This window comes from Sinohyriopsis cumingii, chromosome 12 (assembly GCF_028554795.1).
Source record: "Sinohyriopsis cumingii isolate HCF-2022 chromosome 12, ASM2855479v2, whole genome shotgun sequence".
NCBI classification, from domain to species: domain Eukaryota; kingdom Metazoa; phylum Mollusca; class Bivalvia; order Unionida; family Unionidae; genus Sinohyriopsis; species Sinohyriopsis cumingii.
In genome coordinates this window covers 1,674,640-1,696,797 of record NC_142972.1, presented here as the reverse complement: position 1 = coordinate 1,696,797, position 22,158 = coordinate 1,674,640, and the positions used below count along the sequence as shown (strand labels likewise).

At 36.8% G+C, this 22,158-nt stretch overlaps 1 protein-coding gene across 3 annotated transcripts in view; it reads right to left on the bottom strand.

Annotated features, from left to right (window-relative positions):
- The window catches only part of LOC149785914 (N-acetylated-alpha-linked acidic dipeptidase 2-like), a 175,834-nt gene that overhangs the window by 4,483 nt on the left and 149,193 nt on the right, over nucleotides 1–22,158 (bottom strand). For all 3 annotated transcript variants that reach the window (XM_089976145.1, XM_089976146.1, XM_089976144.1), the window contains exons 18-19: nucleotides 13,634–13,715; nucleotides 1,159–1,251 (exon numbers count right to left, since the gene is read on the bottom strand). In XM_089976145.1, the coding sequence (XP_089832271.1) occupies nucleotides 1,159–1,251; nucleotides 13,634–13,715 (175 nt within the window). The remainder of the gene's footprint in view (nucleotides 1–1,158; nucleotides 1,252–13,633; nucleotides 13,716–22,158) is intronic.

Genomic DNA, 22,158 nt, shown 5'->3' with positions numbered 1-22,158 from the left:
ATCTTTATATCATTGGTAAATATGTTGAATGAAATAATAAAACAAAGAACTTAATCCATTGGGAATAATTATTTAATACTGACAGTTCATAGGCAAATGTTGTCACATAAAGTCTGACTTGAGAATTTCAGTGCACCTATTTGATAGAACTTGATTTAACTTTTAACTTCTTGTTATTAAATATAATATCCTTCACATGAGTAAGACATGGTCCTCAAAAGAATGTTTAATTCAGCTAAGTAAAACACAAAGACTTGAATCTCTCAAACCATTTTAGGAATGTCACTGACAAAATGGTCCAGCTGTGGGCTTGGGATGTAGAATAGGTTTTATGCAACCTCCTGCATGCTGAAAAACGCAACTAACGGAGGCAACCTTTACCCTGGGGTGTCTCCAGTGATGATATTCCAGCTAAGTAGAACTTTTGTAAAACAAAGCCATTTATATTTTAACAAATCGGGGCCTTGCCTCTTAAGGAAATTACCCTTTTCTGCCTGTATCTTTGTTTTGTATGCCTTCTTGGGGACACCTAATCCAGCAAAAAAAATTCTGATGTGCACCTTATACATACATATATACAGACATACATACATACATACATAGATACATACATACATAGATGCATACAAACTTACATACATACATACATACATACATACATACATAGATACATACATACATAGATGCATACAAACTTACATACATACATAGATACATACAAACTTACATACATACATAGATACATCAAACATAGATACATAAACAGATACATTCATAGATACAGTCATACACAGATAAATACATAGATACACACATATATACATTCATGCATAGATACATACATATATAGATACATTCATACATAGATACATGCATACAAAGAGACATACATAGATACATTCATACACAGATACATTAATACATACATACACACACACACACACACACACACACACACACACACACACATAGATTTTCATAACTTTTAACATAACACTTTAATATTGTTTATAATGATGATGATGCCAATACCAACATAATGTTGTAAATAAGCTATAGCACCTTAACATTGTTTATGATGCTGATGCCAACACCAATGTAATGTTGTAAATGTGCTACCTATGTATTGCTATTCACTGGGAAGAAAATATAACCTACTTATAGGATGGTCGCCCCGGTAGTCCCTGGGGGTCTATGAAGGCCCTCTCCAGTTGCATTAACTTGTCATTGATCATCCTAACTGCCAAGATACTGGAGAGATGAAAAGAAAAAAAAAATGAATATAAAATAAATTGATCATTCAATACTAAGTCTTATAACTCTAACACAAATAACCTCTTGGAGAGCACACTATCTTAAGTGAAGTCTGATATTAGGAAGAAAAATTATACAAAAGGAAAAGATTGTAAAATTAATTAACCCATATCGCAAAATTTAATGTACTCATGTTGCAAAATTATGTACCCATATTAAGGAACTGGTGCTCAGAGTGAAATCATTTCAATGTTCATTAACAGCTTTATGAATACGGATAAAACTGCTATACTTTTACAATTTGCTTTCATTATCTTTGTATGTTTGCACAGTATCATCATATATACAGACTTTCTAGTCTCTGTTGTTCACTCTCATAAGGGGGTTGTGCTAAAGAAAATAAATGGTGGGGATGGATAATGGTTGCACAATGCATAAGTAGTGACAATTTATAATGAATGAAATGATTTAGTCAATATAATTAATTTGATTAAAAAATCAACCTCTTTATTTTTCTCAAAAATTTCAACTTAAGGGAAAATAGTGATAAATTATTGATTACTATACCCCCAAACAAAATCATTCTGTCCTCTGTACAGAGACAAAAGATTTCACAATGCATAAGCCGCCAATTAGTCAACTAATACCACTGTGCTTAATATTTGTACTTATTTAAACTCATTTTAATTCAAACAGAATGCACACATTTAAGTATAAAATGTCATTTTCCATGCTTCTATATATTCTGTGTCCTTTTTTCCTGTTCAGCATTTTAAAGGTGTGCTCTTAACCATGATCTACAAGTTACTATGCCAGTCCAGACTTTATTGGTACAGAGAATTTACAGATATCAGCCTGGTGAAAACACAATAAAATTAAGCCCCTCCCTCCTCATCTTGCGCATTGGCAATGCAAAGGTGATACATTCTGATTCAATTCCTTGGGTGTCGACATAATCGAATGTGTGACATCATGCAGTGCAATGAATTCATACAGATAACACCCTACACATATTAGCAATGTCCAGTGATAAGCTTGCCAGAACTTTTCAATCAATTTATACAGCTGACACCCTACATATATTAGCAATGTCCAATGATGAGCTTGCCCCCAACTTTTCAATGAATTTATACAGCTGACACCCTACACATATTAGCAATGTACAATGATAAGCTTGTCGCCAACTTTTCAATGAATTTATACAGCTGACACCCTACACATATTAGCAATGTCCAATGATAAGCTTGACCCCAACTTTTCAATGAATTTATACAGCTGACACCCTACACATATTAGCAATGTCCAATGATAAGCTCGTCCCCAACTTTTCAATGAATTTATACAGCTGACACCCTACACATATTAGCAATGTCCAATGATAAGCTTGTCCCCAACTTTTCAATGAATTTATACAGCTGACAACCTACAGATAGTAACAGTGTACAATGATAAGCCTGCCAGAACTTTTCAATCAATTTATACAGCTGACACCCTACACATATTAGCAATGTCCAATGATGAGCTTGCCCCCAACCTTTCAATGAATTTATACAGCTGACACCCTACACATATTAGCAATGTCCAATGATAAGCTTGCCAGAGATTTTCAATCAATTCATACAGCTGACACCCTACACATATCATGAGAGAAATAATATCATTAAAGCTTACCTCCACCTCTCTACAGTCAACCCCATAAAAAGTGGTACCAACTCTAACATTTTTACTTCAAAAATGTTGGGAATGTGAATTTTTTAAATTTAAAATGGTTCAAAATGTGTAAGTGTGAATCCAACACACATACATTTATATATTAAATCATAATGATTACATGATGTTAAAATCCTAGTTGACTGTCAGTATAAACCTATGATGCTACAGGGCATGACAAGTAAGATGCGGATAGGACTGACAGTATAAACCTATGATGCTTCAGGGCATGACAAGTAAGATGCAGATAGGACTGTCAGTATAAACCTATGATGCTTCAGGGCATGACAAGTAAGATGCGGATAGGACTGTCAGTATAAACCTATGATGCTTCAGGGCATGACAAGTAAGATGCGGATAGGACTGTCAGTATAAACCTATGATGCTTCAGGGCATGACAAGTAAGATGCAGATAGGGCTGTCAGTATAAACTTATGATACTTCAGGGCATGACAAGTAAGATGCGGATAGAACTGTCAGTATAAACCTATGATGCTTCAGGGCATGACAAGTAAGATGCGCATAGGACTGTCAGTATAAACCTATGATGCTTCAGGGCATGACAAGTAAGATGCAGATAGGGCTGTCAGGATAAACCTATGATGCTTCAGGGCATGACAAGTAAGATGTGGATAGGACTGTCAGTATAAACCTATGATGCTTCAGGGCATGACAAGTAAGATGCAGATAGGGCTGTCAGTACAAACCTATGATGCTACAGGGCATGACAAGTAAGATGCGGATAGGACTGTCAGTATAAACCTATGATGCCACAGGGCATGACAAGTAAGATGCAGATAGGACAGTTAGTATAAACCTATGATGCTTCAGGGCATGACAAGTAAACTATGGATAGGACTGTCAGTATAAACCTGTGATGCTACAGGGCATGACAAGTAAGATCCAGATAGGACAGTCAGTATAAACCTATGATGCTACAGGGCATGACAAGTAAGATGCAGATAGGGCTGTCAGTATAGACCTATGATGCTTCATGGCATCACAAGTAAGATGCGAAAAGGACTGTCAATATAAACCTATGATGCTTCAGGGCATGACGAGTAAGATGCAGATAGGACTGTCAGTATAAACCTATGATGCTTCAGGGCATGACAAGTAAAATGCAGATAGGGCTGTCAGTACAAACCTATGATGCTAGTGGGCATGACAAGTAAGATGCGGATAGGACTGTCAGTATAAACATATGATGCTACAGGGCATGACAAGTAAGATGCAGATAGGACAGTTAGTATAAACCTATGATGCTACAGGGCATGACAAGTAAGATGCAGATAGGACAGTTAGTATAAACCTATGATGCTTCAGGGCATGACAAGTAAGATGCAGATACGGCTGTCAGTATAAACCTATGATGCCACAGGGCATGACAAGTAAGATGCAGATAGGACAGTTAGTATAAACCTATGATGCTTCAGGGCATGACAAGTAAGATGCAGATAGGGCAGTTAGTATAAACCTATGATGCTACAGGGCATGACAAGTAAGATGCAGATAGGGCTGTCAGTATAGACCTATGATGCTTCAGGGCATGACAAGTAAGATGCGGATAGGACTGTCAGTATAAACCTATGATGCTTCAGGGCATGACAAGTAAGATGCAGATAGGGCAGTTAGTATAAACCTATGATGCTACAGGGCATGACAAGTAAGATGCAAATAAGGCCAAAGATACAGATAAGGCAAGTACTATCAGTGATGGGAGTTAGGATGTTTTATCCCAGAAGCTGACAAAGTTTGCTGCAACCTGAGATAGTGCTGACAAAATTGCAAGAAATGCATTTAAAAGCCAAAAACTTGGCAATGGATTAAGTCTGCTGTGCCCTGGATAAGTGATGACCCATCTACTGCAGTCAGAACAGATAATGCAATCTGTGGGATGAGGGGAAAAAATAAATTAGTTACCATGGTAGAGATGGTGTAAAACCATATTCTGCAAACTCTATCAAAAAAGGAAATCATGCAAATGTAGGGCTGTCAGTATAAACCTATGATACTACAGGGCATGACAAGTAAGATGCAGATACGGCTGTCAGTATAAAACTATGATGCCACAGGGCATGACAAGTAAGATGCAGATAGGACTGTCAGTATAAACCTATGATGCTTCAGGGCATGACAAGTAAGATGCAGATAGGGCAGTTAGTATAAACCTATGATGCTACAGGGCATGACAAGTAAGATGCAAATAAGGCCAAAGATACAGATAAGGCAAGTACTATCAGTGATGGGAGTTAGGATGTTTTATCCCAGAAGCTGACAAAGTTTGCTGCAACCTGAGATAGTGCTGACAAAATTGCAAGAAATGCATTTAAAAGCCAAAAACTTGGCAATGGATTAAGTCTGCTGTGCCCTGGATAAGTGATGACCGATCTACTGCAGTCAGAACAGATAATGCAATCTGTTGGATGAGGGGAAAAAATAAATTAGTTACCATGGTAGAGATGGTGTAAAACCATATTCTGCAAACTCTATCAAAAAAGGAAATCATGCAAATGTAGGGCTGTCAGTATAAACCTATGATACTACAGGGCATGACAAGTAAGATGCAGATACGGCTGTCAGTATAAACCTATGATGCCACAGGGCATGACAAGTAAGATGCAGATAGGACAGTTAGTATAAACCTATGATGCTTCAGGGCATGACAAGTAAGATGCAGATAGGACAGTTAGTACAAACCTATAATGCTACATGGCATGACAAGTAAGATGCAGATAGGACAGTTAGTATAAACCTATGATGCTACAGGGCATGACAAGTAAGATGCAAATAGGACTGTCAGTATAAACCTATGATGCTTCAGGGCATGACAAGTAAGATGCAGATAGGGCTGTCAGTATAAACCTATGATGCTTCAGGGCATGACAAGATGCAGATACGGCTGTCAGTATAAACCTATGATGCTTCAGGGCATGACAAGTAAGATGCAGATAGGGCTGTCAGGATAAACCTATGATACTACAGGGCATGACAAGTAAGATGCAGATACGGCTGTCAGTATAAACCTATGATGCCACAGGGCATGACAAGTAAGATGCAGATAGGACAGTCAGCATAAACCTATGATGCTACAGGGCATGACAAGTAAGCTGCAGATAGGACAGTTAGTATAAACCTATGATGCTACAGGGCATGACAAGTAAGATGCAGATAGGACAGTTAGTATAAACCTATGATGCTACAGGGCATGACAAGTAAGATGTGGATAGGACTGTCAGCATGAACCTATGATGCTACAGGGCATGACAAGTAAGATGCAAATAGGACAGTTAGTATAAACCTATGATGCTACAGGGCATGACAAGTAAGATGCAGATAGGACAGTCAGTATAAACCTATGATGCTACAGGGCATGACAAGTAAAATGCAAATAGGACAGTTAGTATAAACCTATGATGCTACAGGGCATGACAAGTAAGATGCAAATAAGGCCAAAGATACAGATAAGGCAAGTACTATCAGTGATGGGAGTTAGGATGTTTTATCCCAGAAGCTGACAAAGTTTGCTGCAACCTGAGATAGTGCTGACAAAATTGCAAGAAATGCATTTAAAAGCCAAAAACTTGGCAATGGATTAAGTCTGCTGTGCCCTGGATAAGTGATGACCCATCTACTGCAGTCAGAACAGATAATGCAATCTGTGGGATGAGGGGAAAAAATAAATTAGTTACCATGGTAGAGATGGTGTAAAACCATATTCTGCAAACTCTATCAAAAAAGGAAATCATGCAAATGTAGGGCTGTCAGTATAAACCTATGATACTACAGGGCATGACAAGTAAGATGCAGATATGGCTGTCAGTATAAAACTATGATGCCACAGGGCATGACAAGTAAGATGCAGATAGGACTGTCAGTATAAACCTATGATGCTTCAGGGCATGACAAGTAAGATGCAGATAGGGCAGTTAGTATAAACCTATGATGCTACAGGGCATGACAAGTAAGATGCAAATAAGGCCGAAGATACAGATAAGGCAAGTACTATCAGTGATGGGAGTTAGGATGTTTTATCCCAGAAGCTGACAAAGTTTGCTGCAACCTGAGATAGTGCTGACAAAATTGCAAGAAATGCATTTAAAAGCCAAAAACTTGGCAATGGATTAAGTCTGCTGTACCCTGGATAAGTGATGACCGATCTACTGCAGTCAGAACAGATAATGCAATCTGTTGGATGAGGGAAAAAATAAATTAGTTACCATGGTAGAGATGGTGTAAAACCATATTCTGCAAACTCTATCAAAAAAGGAAATCATGCAAATGTAGGGCTGTCAGTATAAACCTATGATACTACACGGCATGACAAGTAAGATGCAGATACGGCTGTCAGTATAAACCTATGATGCTACAGGGCATGACAAGTAAGATGCAGATAGGACAGTTAGTATAAACCTATGATGCTACAGGGCATGACAAGTAAGCTGCAGATAGGACAGTTAGTACAAACCTATAATGCTACATGGCATGACAAGTAAGATGCAGATAGGACAGTTAGTATAAACCTATGATGCTTCAGGGCATGACAAGTAAGATGCAGATAGGACAGTTAGTATAAACCTATGATGCTTCAGGGCATGACAAGTAAGATGCAGATAGGACAGTTAGTACAAACCTATAATGCTACATGGCATGACAAGTAAGATGCAGATAGGACAGTTAGTATAAACCTATGATGCTTCAGGGCATGACAAGTAAGATGCAGATAGGACAGTTAGTACAAACCTATAATGCTACATGGCATGACAAGTAAGATGCAGATAGGACAGTTAGTATAAACCTATGATGCTACAGGGCATGACAAGTAAGATGCAAATAGGACTGTCAGTATAAACCTATGATGCTTCAGGGCATGACAAGTAAGATGCAGATAGGGCTGTCAGTATAAACCTATGATGCTTCAGGGCATGACAAGATGCAGATACGGCTGTCAGTATAAACCTATGATGCTTCAGGGCATGACAAGTAAGATGCAGATAGGGCTGTCAGGATAAACCTATGATACTACAGGGCATGACAAGTAAGATGCAGATACGGCTGTCAGTATAAACCTATGATGCCACAGGGCATGACAAGTAAGATGCAGATAGGACAGTCAGCATAAACCTATGATGCTACAGGGCATGACAAGTAAGCTGCAGATAGGACAGTTAGTATAAACCTATGATGCTACAGGGCATGACAAGTAAGATGCAGATAGGACAGTTAGTATAAACCTATGATGCTACAGGGCATGACAAGTAAGATGTGGATAGGACTGTCAGCATGAACCTATGATGCTACAGGGCATGACAAGTAAGATGCAAATAGGACAGTTAGTATAAACCTATGATGCTACAGGGCATGACAAGTAAGATGCAGATAGGACAGTCAGTATATACCTATGATGCTACAGGGCATGACAAGTAAAATGCAAATAGGACAGTTAGTATAAACCTATGATGCTACAGGGCATGACAAGTAAGATGCAAATAAGGCCAAAGATACAGATAAGGCAAGTACTATCAGTGATGGGAGTTAGGATGTTTTATCCCAGAAGCTGACAAAGTTTGCTGCAACCTGAGATAGGGCTGACAAAATTGCAAGAAATGCATTTAAAAGCCAAAAACTTGGCAATGGATTAAGTCTGCTGTGCCCTGGATAAGTGATGACCCATCTACTGCAGTCAGAACAGATAATGCAATCTGTGGGATGAGGGGAAAAAATAAATTAGTTACCATGGTAGAGATGGTGTAAAACCATATTCTGCAAACTCTATCAAAAAAGGAAATCATGCAAAGGTAACTTATGCTCTTGTGCATTCACATCACCAAAATTTTGTTTCTGACACAGATTGTCATGGAATTGCTCTTGGTTTGGAAGGTCATGGAATTGCTCTTGGTTTGGAAGGTCATGGAATTGCTCTTGGTTTGGAAGGTCATGGAACTGCTCTTGGTTTGGAAGGTCATGGAATTGCTCTTGGTTTGGAAGGTCATGAAACTGCTCTTGGTTTGGAAGCTCATGGAATTGCTCTTGGTTTGGAAGGTCATGGAACTGCTCTTGGTTTGGAAGGTCATGAAACTGCTCTTGGTTTGCTTGGTAAATCTCAACAGGACAGTCATGGAATTGCCTGTGGTTTGTTTTGTAAATCTCAAATGGACAATAAGGAGAATGTGACAATCAAAAACTGTGCTTTGTTAAATATACAAGGATTAGTGACTCGAACAATAAATAAATTACACAGTGAAAAACTTATTACATTACAGTTTTTTAAAGAAAATATATTGTTCTCATAGGACATAAAAAATGATTTGTCTGAGCCTGAGGCAAATAGTCTTGGACACAGTTCCAACTAGGTCTTGGCTTGGTTGGATGTTTGATGGCACGGCAACAGCCTACATGCCAACCCCTGGTGACGGAAAAGTGTAATCCAAGTACACAAAAGGAATAATCCAAGCAGAAAAAGAGTAATCTACATATAACAAAATAAAATTCAATGAGCATATGTACAAAATCATTTATTTATCCCTCTGGTCTTTTAATATCAATTACTGCTTTAAGTTTTTATATATAGCACTTTGAGCTTTAAAAACAGTCTTTCATATTACATTACAAAACACTTTGTACCAGCCGAGAGAATAATGTTTTTCACACCAGTAGAGCACTAAGTGCTGGGTTACAGAGCCTGGATCTGAATTCAGTTTTATTTTTGTTAACAATACTGAACAATCTCTCACAGTCAGCATTAGAATGGTAAAGAAGCAATATTCCTTTCATAACCTGACAAAGAAGAGGAAATTCATATCTTTCAGTGATTGGGTCTTTAGCTGGGAAATAAGATGGAAAAAAAATCAACTCGGTCCTCATGAAGTACATAATCAGGTAGAATGCCAACTTCATACTTCAGGAGTTCTTCTAATTTATTGGCAGCCTTTTCTGCAGCAAGGTGCATCATATGACAGGGACAACCTGATATGTACACTGATGGAGACAAAATATAGAATGCAACTCCTTTATGAATTCCAGTCATCACTGATGCTTTATTACCTGAAAACCCCATACAGTTCTGCCTTATGTTTATTAAGCAAATGAAAAATGTTTTCTCCAGTGGAATCTACTGTTAATTCTGGTAATGAAAGAAGAGCAGTCTGACTTTGCCCTTTTCATTATCAAAGTCTCTTACAAAGATTGGGTACAACTTTTTGTCATCATAATCACTGCTCCTGTCTGTTGCAATAATAAACGACACAATTTTCATGGCTTCTGCAATTTTAAGTGAATTATCTTCTGCTAAACACCTAACAATATTAGATGATTTTGTTCTTGCACATGCGTATTTTCTGCAATCAGAATTTTTAGAATCAGGAACAAAGGACCAATGTAGTCTTCTACTGCTAGGGATAGTCCAAGTTCTATTAAGAACTCGATAATGCTTCTGTATTTAAAAAAATCAAGTCCACAATTTAGTTATGCTGTAAAAATATAAGTTACCTTAGTATTGTAGTAAAATGAGCTATTTCAAGGTTTCTTTGTTTTACCACAATGACATTTCTCAAAATACCTTGCGCATAGCTAGTGTTGCTCCACATCAAATTTAATACCATGAATAATATTTAAATCCTTTACACACAGCCTGCAATGGCACTTGTACTGAACTCAACTTTTTGCTAAAAACAGACCATGATATCACTCTGCCTGGCTGCCGCCATATTGTTTTCGGACAAAGTACCGAGGGATGCTTAGAGACACGTCGTAATTCACGACATGTATACAAAAATCAAGTAGTTTTTATTTGCTCTTCCCCCACTGGGAATGTAATGTTTTGATATATTTGATATATTCTACTATTTTTCAACTCTAAGTTGAATAAAGCTGTTTTATGTACACATTAAAAGAATATGTGTGTGTGTGTGTGTGTGTGTGTGTCCCACATGAATGTGTTGAAACCAGTAATATTCAATTATATCTACTTTGTTTCCTTTTCAGTTAGTTTTTGTGTGTAAAATGTGTATCATTTTAAGGGTGGCTGTCGTTATTAGGGACAACAGTTTTTGTATTGCTGTTTCCATCAATACATGGATACAGCTATACTTCCTGATGAAATGTAATTGTATATATCTTTTAATTAAGGAAATGTATTATCCACATAGTATAAATATAATCAACCAGTGCTGTCCTTTTCAACACCATAACTCTAATGAACATAATGCATTTTTTATGTTCTAAACTGTCATTCAAAATTACAATTTCTTTGTAAAAGAGACATTGAAATAAACACATAAATTTTCTCTCCTTTTTTCTTAACTTTGTTACCTACCAACACATCAGAATCAGAAAAGGTTAATAAAATCACTAATGCATAATACACACCACCACCACCACCACCACCACCCAAAAAAAACATTGATACATTGTTTTTAAAGTTCTGGAATATATATGCAACATTTCTAGACTTTACATGCATAATATCACATCAACAAAGCCAAGCGTAATTTCATGCGCTAAATAAAATATAAGAAATAGTCACTTTCCAACATACATACCTCTCTATATGTTAAAACATAATCACATATAAGAATACTTCATCTATATTATTTAATTGGGGAGTGGGGGGGGGGGCTGGCAGTTCCCTTAGAATTTGCATCTAAAACTGTTCAGCGTATATCTATCGGTGATGAAATACAAGGGTTTTGTGTATTACATTGTTCTAGAAGATTCATCAAAATTTGATTATATGATTTATACAGTCTGCAGGATTTAGCACCACTGTAACTAAATACTGGAATGCACATCTATATTGAGATGAACAAATTTAATGCCTGGTACATGGTTTTCAGTAAGAACAATAACAAGAATACTAACACGGAAAAGAAGACTGAACGCCATTATGTCGGTTGGCCTTGATTGAATGGCTATTTTTAGAAACTAATATCACTGCTTGTGACATTTCTCAGAGGTAAAAAGTACAAGTGCCATGGGCATGAAGCTGCCCTAGAATAAAACACTGTATTGTGTAATTCATGTATTCATCTTTGAATTGGTTTTTCATCTTTTCTAATCCATCCGTGAAATTATTTGAAAAACATTTTTGCTCTAACACAAGCATCAACTAGAATAAATCTGACTTAACTTTTAGTGCCAAATACCTACAGACTGTTTCTGTACCAAATATGAATTAGAACAAAGAATCTGCAATAAAAGATTAAAAATTAGACATCCAGTCTGTTTTCTCTTAACTAAGGCATACAGCTGCTATAAATAGAAACCAAGGTCAAAAGTTTAAGTAGAAACCAGCATGTTTCTTGGAAATAGGGCAGCTGCTATAAATAGACCATAATTTTGTTAGGAAAGTGCATGTGTAGAAGCTGTCTTTTCTAGAATATGATCTGAAAAATTAATGATATTAATAAAAATGAGAAAACAAATTATTAATTTTTTTGGTAGGGGGATATACCGAAAACATGTAATCCAAATACATTTATGCGTAAGGCATAATTTAGTGATAATAATTGGAATGATTACGCCAAAAGCATAATGGCTGGCATGTATGCAACAGCCATAGATCATTTAAGATAGATGCAACTGGAGTAGAGTGTCTTGCCCAAGGATACACTATGTTAGGTTTTTTGACGGCAGGGTTCGAACCCATACCCTTTTGAGTGCCAGTCTGGCATGCTAACTACTAACTCAATGTAGCTCCACTAAATAGGAAGAAAATAGGACAGTTAAACTGGATTTGACTGGTCTTGTGTATATATTAAATCTGATTATGTGATCGCATATAATAATAAAAAAAGGATTCTGAAGATATTATCTGAGTGAAACTTAATTCTTCATGCTAAAAATACATATAAATTTTCTGTATGTTGATGTTATATGGTACTAAAATGTTCATATAGGCACCCAAAGATTGATTCATGTTTTTCATAGAATATTAATTGTTATAAATGAATGATACATAGGAGCTTATAATTTGAGATGATATGAATGCAAGAGTTGAAACTTATCACGTAATTGATCATAATTCAATACTTATCATGTAACTGATCATAATTCAATACTTATCATGTAATTGATCATAATTCAATACTTATCATGTAATTGATCATAATTCAATACTTATCATGTAACTGATCATAATTCAATACTTATCATGTAACTGATCATAATTCAATACTTATCATGTAATTGATCATAATTCAATACTTATCATGTAACTGATCATAATTCAATACTTATCATGTAACTGATCATAATTCAATACTTATCACGTAATTGATCATAATTCAATACTTATCATGTAACTGATCATAATTCAATACTTATCATGTAATTGATCATAATTCAATACTTATCATGTAACTGATCATAATTCAATACTTATTTACTCAGATTATCAGCCTGATGAAATGTTTGTACATGTATGGCAGGCCATAAAACCATCTAACTGAAATGGTCACCTGATTCATAATTTCTGCACATTGGGCAATTACACACTGGACAAATACACATTAGGCAATTACACACTGGGCAAATACACATTGGGCAAATACACATTGGGTAATTACACACTGGGCAAATACACATTGGGCAATTACACACTGGGCAAATACACATTAGGCAATTACACACTGGGCAAATACACATTGGGCAAATACACATTTATACTTACTCATCTTTATCAACAGTTTGAATAAATTCATCAAATGCATTTGCTGCTGCTGTCAAATTTCTACTTGCTGACTCTAAGGCATCTATAAAAGAAAATATCTACCAGTGTCAAATTTCTACTTGCTGACTCTAAGGTGTCAATGTAAGAAAACATCAACCAGTGTCAAATTTCTACTTGCTGACTCTAAGGCATCTATGAAGGAAAATATCAAACAGTGTCAAATTTTTACTTGCTGACTCTAAGGTGTCTATGAAAAAAAATATCAACCAGTGTCAAATTTCTACTTGCTGACTCTAAGGCATCTATATCTATGAAAGAAAACATCAACCAGTGTCAAATTTTTACTTGCTGACTTTAAGGCATCTAAGAAAGAAAATATCAACCATTGTTAAATTTCTATTTGATGACTCTAGGGCGTCTATGAAAGAAAATATCAACCAGTGTCAAATTTCTTCTTCCTGACTCCTAGGCGTCTATGAAAGAAAATATCAACCAGTGTCAAATTTTAAGCAATGACATTTGATATTATAGCTGAATTCATTTTTTATGGGTGGAAATTGTCATGGTTCTGTGACAAAAAAAGATGAACCAAAACATCCATGAAAAATGATTTCCCTAGAAAATACACAGGTCAGAGTCATTAAGTATGATCAAATGTCAAATCTTGGAACACTGAATTTTTTTTAAAAATTGATATTTTTATAAGCAATCTTACATCATATAACAATGTATAGGTTTGAGTGCACTTTCTTGTACTACTCTTAGTGAAAATCTATCATCAAGAAACTGTCATTAAATAGAAATGTACGGGAAAAAGTACCCTGCCACTAAATTCTTCCTATAAAATGCACAAAGAATGAGCAATGTGTATTCCAGAAATGGAACATACCAAATCAAAAAGCGGATTAATTTAATGGACCCTACCGTATCTGAGGAAAAAAAAATGTTTGCATTTTATATATATCACAAAGGGAAGCAACTATTACAGATTAAATCCCTTGTCCCTGCTAGGTAAACACCAGCATCCCATATGTTTACCAGTCTAAGCTTGAGTGAAACCTACAAAATGCTCACATTTTTAAGAAAGGGTGGGAGGGACAGAGGTGATTTTGGTAAGTATACCAAAAGAAACATAATTTACTAAAACATTTCCTTTCTAAGTAGAATAATTACCCAATCACATTAACACTAGGATAATAGGTAAGAGGTGAAAATGCAGGATTATCCAACCACTAAACACATCACCCTGCAGGAGCTTGATGATTGCTCTAACGAAAGAATAAACTTCTACTGTGAAGGCAGCACAACCGAAGTTGATGCATTTAACTCATGTAAATGAAACTGCTGTGAGATTCTGTACCTGTCTATTACCTTATCTGCAAAACTTTCCATGAAATCCAGCAAAAGCTCTAAGGTCATGCCTGGGAGTGATATTGTACTGTCAAGGAGTGTAGCAACTCCTGGGGCAGCATCCAGTGTCCCCAAGCAATTCAGCTCTCACCTTTATGTGGCCATGTCACAAACAGTTGCTGGAGAAAGTTGAATGGACATGCCAGCCAAATGACTCCACTATGTCTTGAATCAAAACATTATGTTTGAAGGCCAGGCTCTTGGAAATCACTCATCTTTCATAAGCTGAGATCTTCAGGAATCGTACCTGATCCTGTGAGTGTTCATCATATGCCGATTTCATAACACATTTTTGGCAAGATGCCAGTATTTGCGGGGTGATGTTTTGTTTTAAAATGTGGACTGGTAGGAAGAGCATCTTACAAGTGTGGACATTCTTCATGCACTTTAGATGGCAGGTCCTACAACTTCAACTCTCTCAATAGGTCAATAAAAGAGAGAGCAATCAAATAGTAATTTCTTACTGCCTGTAGACAGCAACCTGTTCTTTGATATGTAACCAGGTAGTATGACTGAGCCATTAGAATGAACCTGCATTTTGTTTGAATCCAGAGATAGCTAATTTAACCTGCATGTGGAAATTATTGCTATCAGCAAGCAGATCTAGTATATTAACAGCTTAAATGACGTCAAAGACATGGACATGTTGAGAAACATCAAGACATAAAAGAGGTTCTGTTTTGGGAAGATGGTTAGCAAGCAAGGCCTGGACAACAAGTTGGAAATATCCTTATTGTGGCCTTTATCATACCATTCATGATGTCAAACGTGTCCAAATGATAGAATGATATTCTGTATCAATGATAAGGGCTAACATTTTGAGTGCTGTATGGGGGGGGGGGTCACTATTATTTTAACTGTTGTGATTTTTGCAAGATCAAGGATATTGTTGACCCAGATCTGTCCCATCGGAGAGGGACAATCAGAACTATTTTACAAACCTGACTCTTCATCTTCTGGATTAATTTCAGTATGAAAACCATTAAAGGGAAAACACAGGCCACATCTTATCCAAGCTGATTGATATGGTATTGATGGACCATGCTGGTTTACTCAGGGATGGAGAGGTGAAGGTAGGCAATTTGTTTTCATCTTAGAGTGCAACCTTGATTAAAGATGGATGGATGGTAAGACCGTTTTTTATGAAGTAGCTGGCCTCCTCTTAATCCTGAACTGGTCAGAACACTCAGTCTCCTCAGAATGCATTGGTTATGTACAAGTATATGGTACTGGACACAACAACAGAGGAATGCAGAGCTTTGGTGATTTTGTACCGCTTGTTTGTTGAGGTAGTTCACTGCCTTCATTTCCAAGAGACTGATGTTAAAGGCCTTTTCTTGCACCATTTACTTATAACTGAATACCAATAAGCCAGCAGCAAGTGTGCCCTACAACCCAACACACTGGCATTTGTATAGACTGTAACTTCTTGTTGTTGGGCTCCAAATATATTCCCAACACTAACCATGCCCTGTCTGGCCATTGAAGCAGAAAGTGTTTGCTTTCAGTGAAGATTATAATCTGCTTTAAATGACCCGAGATCAGGCACCACTGTCCTACAAGGTCGATCTGCTAAGGACTTATGCAGACCAAGGAGCTGAATAATCTCTCATCCTAGCAAATGTCTCCAATGAACAGACAATACAGTTTGTGCATTTGAGAGAAATATGAACTTGGTTGTGACAAGTTAAGTCAGTAGCTACACAGACTATCAAACCTAAGCTGCAAAGGAAGGTGAGAAGGTTGTTCATATAATGGACTAGACCAAACTTACCAAGTTTCTGCAGCATATCATCCAGGTATGGTGACACTGCTGCGAAGTAAGACATACTGAAGTGGGATATTGCACAGTCAAGCATCTTGGTAAAGGCCAAAAGGTTAGGGTTGATGCTGAATGGAAAGGCTCAGAACTGGTACAATGCCCTATGGTAGCTGAAGCCAAGGAATCTGCATGATGTTATGTAAACAGTGAAATACGTGTCTGAAGAATGACTGGTTGCATATTATTCATCACACTGGACAGATGGATGGATTAAACTTGCCATCTCCTTCTTGAACTTTGGCACAGTAATAAATTGATTATATGCCTCAAGTCTATGACAGGTCTCAATTTTCCAATCGCATAATAACCCAGGAGTCCAATTTTTGGATTACCTCCATTTGCCTGCTTTGAGCAAAATCACCATTCTGTGATTGCATGAGATCTCCATGACGAAGGGGGACAATGAAAGTGGAGGGGGCTGGATGAACGAGAATGAGAGCCCCTCCAAAATGATTTAGATGGCACAATCTTTTGTGTGATATGGGTTGATCCAGGTCTGGCAGAACAAAAGAGTCTGGTGCCCATAGGAGAGGAGGGTTGCTAGCAGGCAGAAAGGATAACAAGTCACTAACAGTTGGCAGGAGGCTTGTGGGATGAAAAACCTTCTTTACTCTCCACTTTTCTGGCCTGCCAGAGGAAGCTAGTGGTGGCATATGGCTGCACATAGTTTATCTGGCCTCAAAAAGGTTGCCAGTTTTGCTGAAAATTAACCCTGCAGTCGTTGTTGCCAATCTGTTGGAGTAGCACAGATATAGAGGCTTGCACAGAAAGCTGAAGGGGTTATTCCTGTACCGCAGTTCAGTCCCCAAACATTGGAATGTGATTTGTACCAGTGTGCTGAGAAAGTTGCAGTCAACTGACTCAACAAATAAGGACCTAAAATTAAAGGGGTTGCAAACTTTTATCTGAGACACCTTGTACTTTCTGCAATCTTTGCTGATTGTGGTACAATTCTGAAGGATGGATGTTCATCATCATTATCAATGTCCTCCAAGGCCTTGAACCTGTACATAGTATTGACTGACATTGGAGGAGGGCACTCCTAGCAACATAAGATTCTGTATAGTTCTTTGATTGCTGCCTAAAAACATATTCTGTCCTTTCAGTGGTTGGATTGGAATGTTTAGGCAAGTGCTCGTCATCCACGTCATCAATATGGGGATTGTCTTACTGTACACTCTGCATCCAGGGTGTACAGATTTCTGTAAGGCAATGATGATGCTGAATCATCACCATGTGTAAAGATTTGCTAAGAGCTGGCAGACTCATGTTCAGCAAAGTTGATGCCTGCTGACCATGTATTAGCATGGGTGGTCTGCTGGGCATAGGATGCCACCACAGTTTGAACTGTCAAGTGACATGCTCTTTGCCAGTCCAAGATGACAGATTAATGACTGCCAGAACTGTACACTGATCATAATGAAGGTTGACCCAGTTGATTGACAGCCTTGATGGCAATGGGTGAATGATATATAACTTGTAGGCAGGTCCAAATAGCAATGTCAGTAATTGTGCATGCACAGGCACGATAAGAACAAACTCTGGTATTTCTGTGAGAGAAAAATGTTTCAGACTCATGTCAGCAAAGTAATTTACAGAAAAATCAAAGATTTTGTCAGCTGTAAATGTCTCACAAAAAACCCCAAAAAACAATCTATTGGCTATTTCTACAACTGGACTGACCACAGTATTGACCTAGAATTTGTGAGTGAAAACTTAGTTTCATGTACTGGTAACTCCTTCATCAATTCTAGTTTCATAAATATCACAAGCATTCCAAATGGCAGCTATTGATATAAGTTCAAGATATAATCCATAAAACTGACCTCAACAGTTGCAAATGGTATGTGTGAGGATAGGAACTTATGACCAGTGTTCTTCCAAATTGGGTTAGAAATGGTCATTGTTTCATCCAACTCACTCACTGACATTCTAGATGACTGAGATTGCTGTTATATGTTTAATGTATGCAATTCCATTGTAGCTCAAATGTAATTACTTGATGAGGCTCCAATGGGTCAGAAGTGAACATTGCCATATGCACAGCTATAGGGATGTCTTCACCAGGGGTGGAGTTTACATCTTGACATCCCCCATACAACTGGTCAATAATTACAAATTTGTATGAATGTTTAGTACTTTGTGTCTGGAGGATTCTGGGAAATGAGTAACTACCTAGATGGAGCAAGGTGAGGTAATCTATTAGTGTTACTTTCCTTGTGCCAATGAACAAGTACAATTGGGCTTGGTATCATTTACCTGAATAAGAGATATAAATAAGCTTGTAAAATAAAATTCATATATTTAATAACACAGCAGAGTTAAAAGAAATGTTTGGAGCACCTATTTGCTATATTGTCTACTAGGACTAAACAATAATGTGAATGTTTATAATTTAAATTCTAAAAAAACTGGGTTGCTTGTTAAAATAAGATTTCTTTTTGCTTATTTTTCCACTGCCATTTTCTGATGATGAACAATGGTTAAAAGCCCTGATTGCATTCTTCTCATAAAAGACCTAGAATTACTCAACAACATGATGTTGTATGCAAGCTAAATATCCACTCTATACAACTGCCTTAATAGTTTGTGTTTGACATAACTTGCTGTGTAGCAAACAACATGCAAAGGCAGGCATTACTGAACCATACTTTGTCCATTTATTGAACCATACTTTGTCCATTAAGTGCTATACAAAAAAACACTGGAAGAAGAGTAATTTATTTCATCTACATTGAATGTTGCTTTTTATATTTTTATTTTATTATTTTCTTCAGCTTCAAATTACAAGTTATATTTTGTTCTGTGAAGTTTTGGATAAGTCATTTAATGGTTTACTGATTTTTGGGGACTTTTCTACTTTTATCCACCACAGTCATATTCAAAGACAAGTTAGCAACATTTGTAAGGTCTTCCTTCCATGATGCTTTCTGCCAAAGTTTTTCAAATTTGGTTTCTGAGCAGTTGCTTAAAGGTTTTGTTATATTTATAGTAAAAGCAACCATAAGCAGACTGACACTATTGGTACAAATCTGAGAACTGTTCATGCCTGGACTATGTATGCCAAATTTTGACTAGTGGTTTTTTAAAAGATGTTTAAAGCAATTATTGACATACATGGGATGGACTACAACAACAGATGCACAACCGTGCCACAAGCTCAATAGTCTTTATAGTCAAGTAAGTAAAAATTAATCATCAAAAACACCAAGATATAGCCTAAAATGAACACTAAAAGTGTATGTTAGTTAATTTTTCAGCAAGACAGAATGGTGTTAAGTGTATTTAATTTGTATTTATGATATTGATCATTGTCCATTATTGATGGAAGGAGTTTGGAATTACTGAACTAATGTCTTTTTTTTAAACAACATATTACACAGCAAATTTCAGTCCATGATTAAAGTTTATGTAATTATTATTTGTAGGTAAACATGTTCACTTGGATTTGAGTTCAGGACACTGGTTTTCCTCTTGGGAATTCCTGGTGTACCATATGTTTGCCATGTTCTTTATTAAAAGTTTAGCAATTAACTTGACCTTGTTGATAACTTAATGTTCTAGAAATGAACGTTTGACTCTCATCCTGAACATCTTTTTGCATCTAATCTTTTACATTAAGGTTGTATATATCAGAATTACATTTTCTATCTTAACATCTGAAATGATATCAGTCTTTTAGTTGTGCTCAGTTTTAATCTGAACAAATTTATTTAAATTATTCATTGGAATTACAAAGTACTCAGGGCTGTTCCATTAAAAACATATGTGAGACCCAGATGCAATTTAGAATTTCTTATCATTTTAAAATGAACTTTGTGAAATCAAAATACCCTGGCATACGTTTTTTTTTAAACTGCCTTCCCTGGGTACCATGTATATTTAAATGGAACAGCCCTCATTACTACTTTCAAACTAAATCACATTTTTGTGACATCAACACTATTCCAGTTTAGTGGAACAACAGCACATTCAAGATGAATTCATTTGGAACACCACTGGGATTTATTTGGAATAATCTATACTTTTCGACTTGTGATAGAACTTTTAAGACTATTTGGGATTTAATTCACAATACCTTAAGTTCTTTTTAAATGTTTACTTTGTATTCCAGGGAAATAAATTATTTGTTGAATTTTACTAAACCTGTTGGTTTTTTCCTCTTGTCTGTTACTTAGTTTTAGACCATAGAGTTGTAACAATGTGACTGTATCCCATTCCTGCAACTAGACCATAGAGTTGTAACAATGTGATTGTATCCATTCCTGCAAGTAGACCATAAGTTGTAACAATGTGACTGTATCCCATTCCTGAAACTAGACCATAGAGTTGTAACAATGTGACTCTATCCCATTCCTGCAACTAGACCATAGAGTTGTAACAATGTGACTGTATCCCATTCCTGCAACTGACAGTTGGTGTAGCTGATTTACAGCAGATGAAAAACTGATAAAGATTGCCCCAGGTCTTGTATATTTTGAATTGACCTTTATCATTTTGTTTCACAAGACTGTTATGATAAATATGTTGTAATTTAATTAATTAAGTATAGTTTAAGTAATACACAGCCCATCCTTCTCTGGCCCGTTGTTGGGCCCCTCTTTGTCTACTATGGTTTCTGCCCAGACATGATGTCATTGCAGCCAGTATATGTTAATAAGCTAATAACTAAATTTAGATATGTTGTCATGTTGAACCAATCAGATGACTGAGCTGGAACATGTGATCCAGCTCAGTTGTTTGAGACATTAATTCAGCAACTGGGATGCCTATAGAGATGTGCTTTTCAGTGTCGATGCTGCATTTAACTTAAAATTATCTGTGGAAAGAACCACCCACCTCCCCTCCTTTCCCCATGTCATTTATATGGGGCATTTCTTGCATAGCATATGGTTCCAGTTCTGTGCTGGGGTGCCATTGCCCAAGTTCATGCATTCACAACTTTGCTTTTGAACCCCAAGTTTGTCAGTACTTGAATATACTTAACTACTAGGCCATATATACTTCATGCATGCTTCCTATGGTGCATGTATGGAGTATCGGCTAATGCTTGTTATCATAGCAATCCTCATGATCAGAGTTATCGAGTTTTGGTTCTCATTGTCCCCATATACCTTGTATCATCTCCTTGTGGCTCCACATACAGGTGTCGGACACTCATCACAACCCTACAAACTCCCCAAAGTCTCTCTTCCTGAGGTACTCCTATGGAACAAGGGCCATTGCCAAGTTTCATGCATTCACAACTTTGCTTCTGAACCCTAGTTTGTGTCAGTACTTAAATGTACTCAAC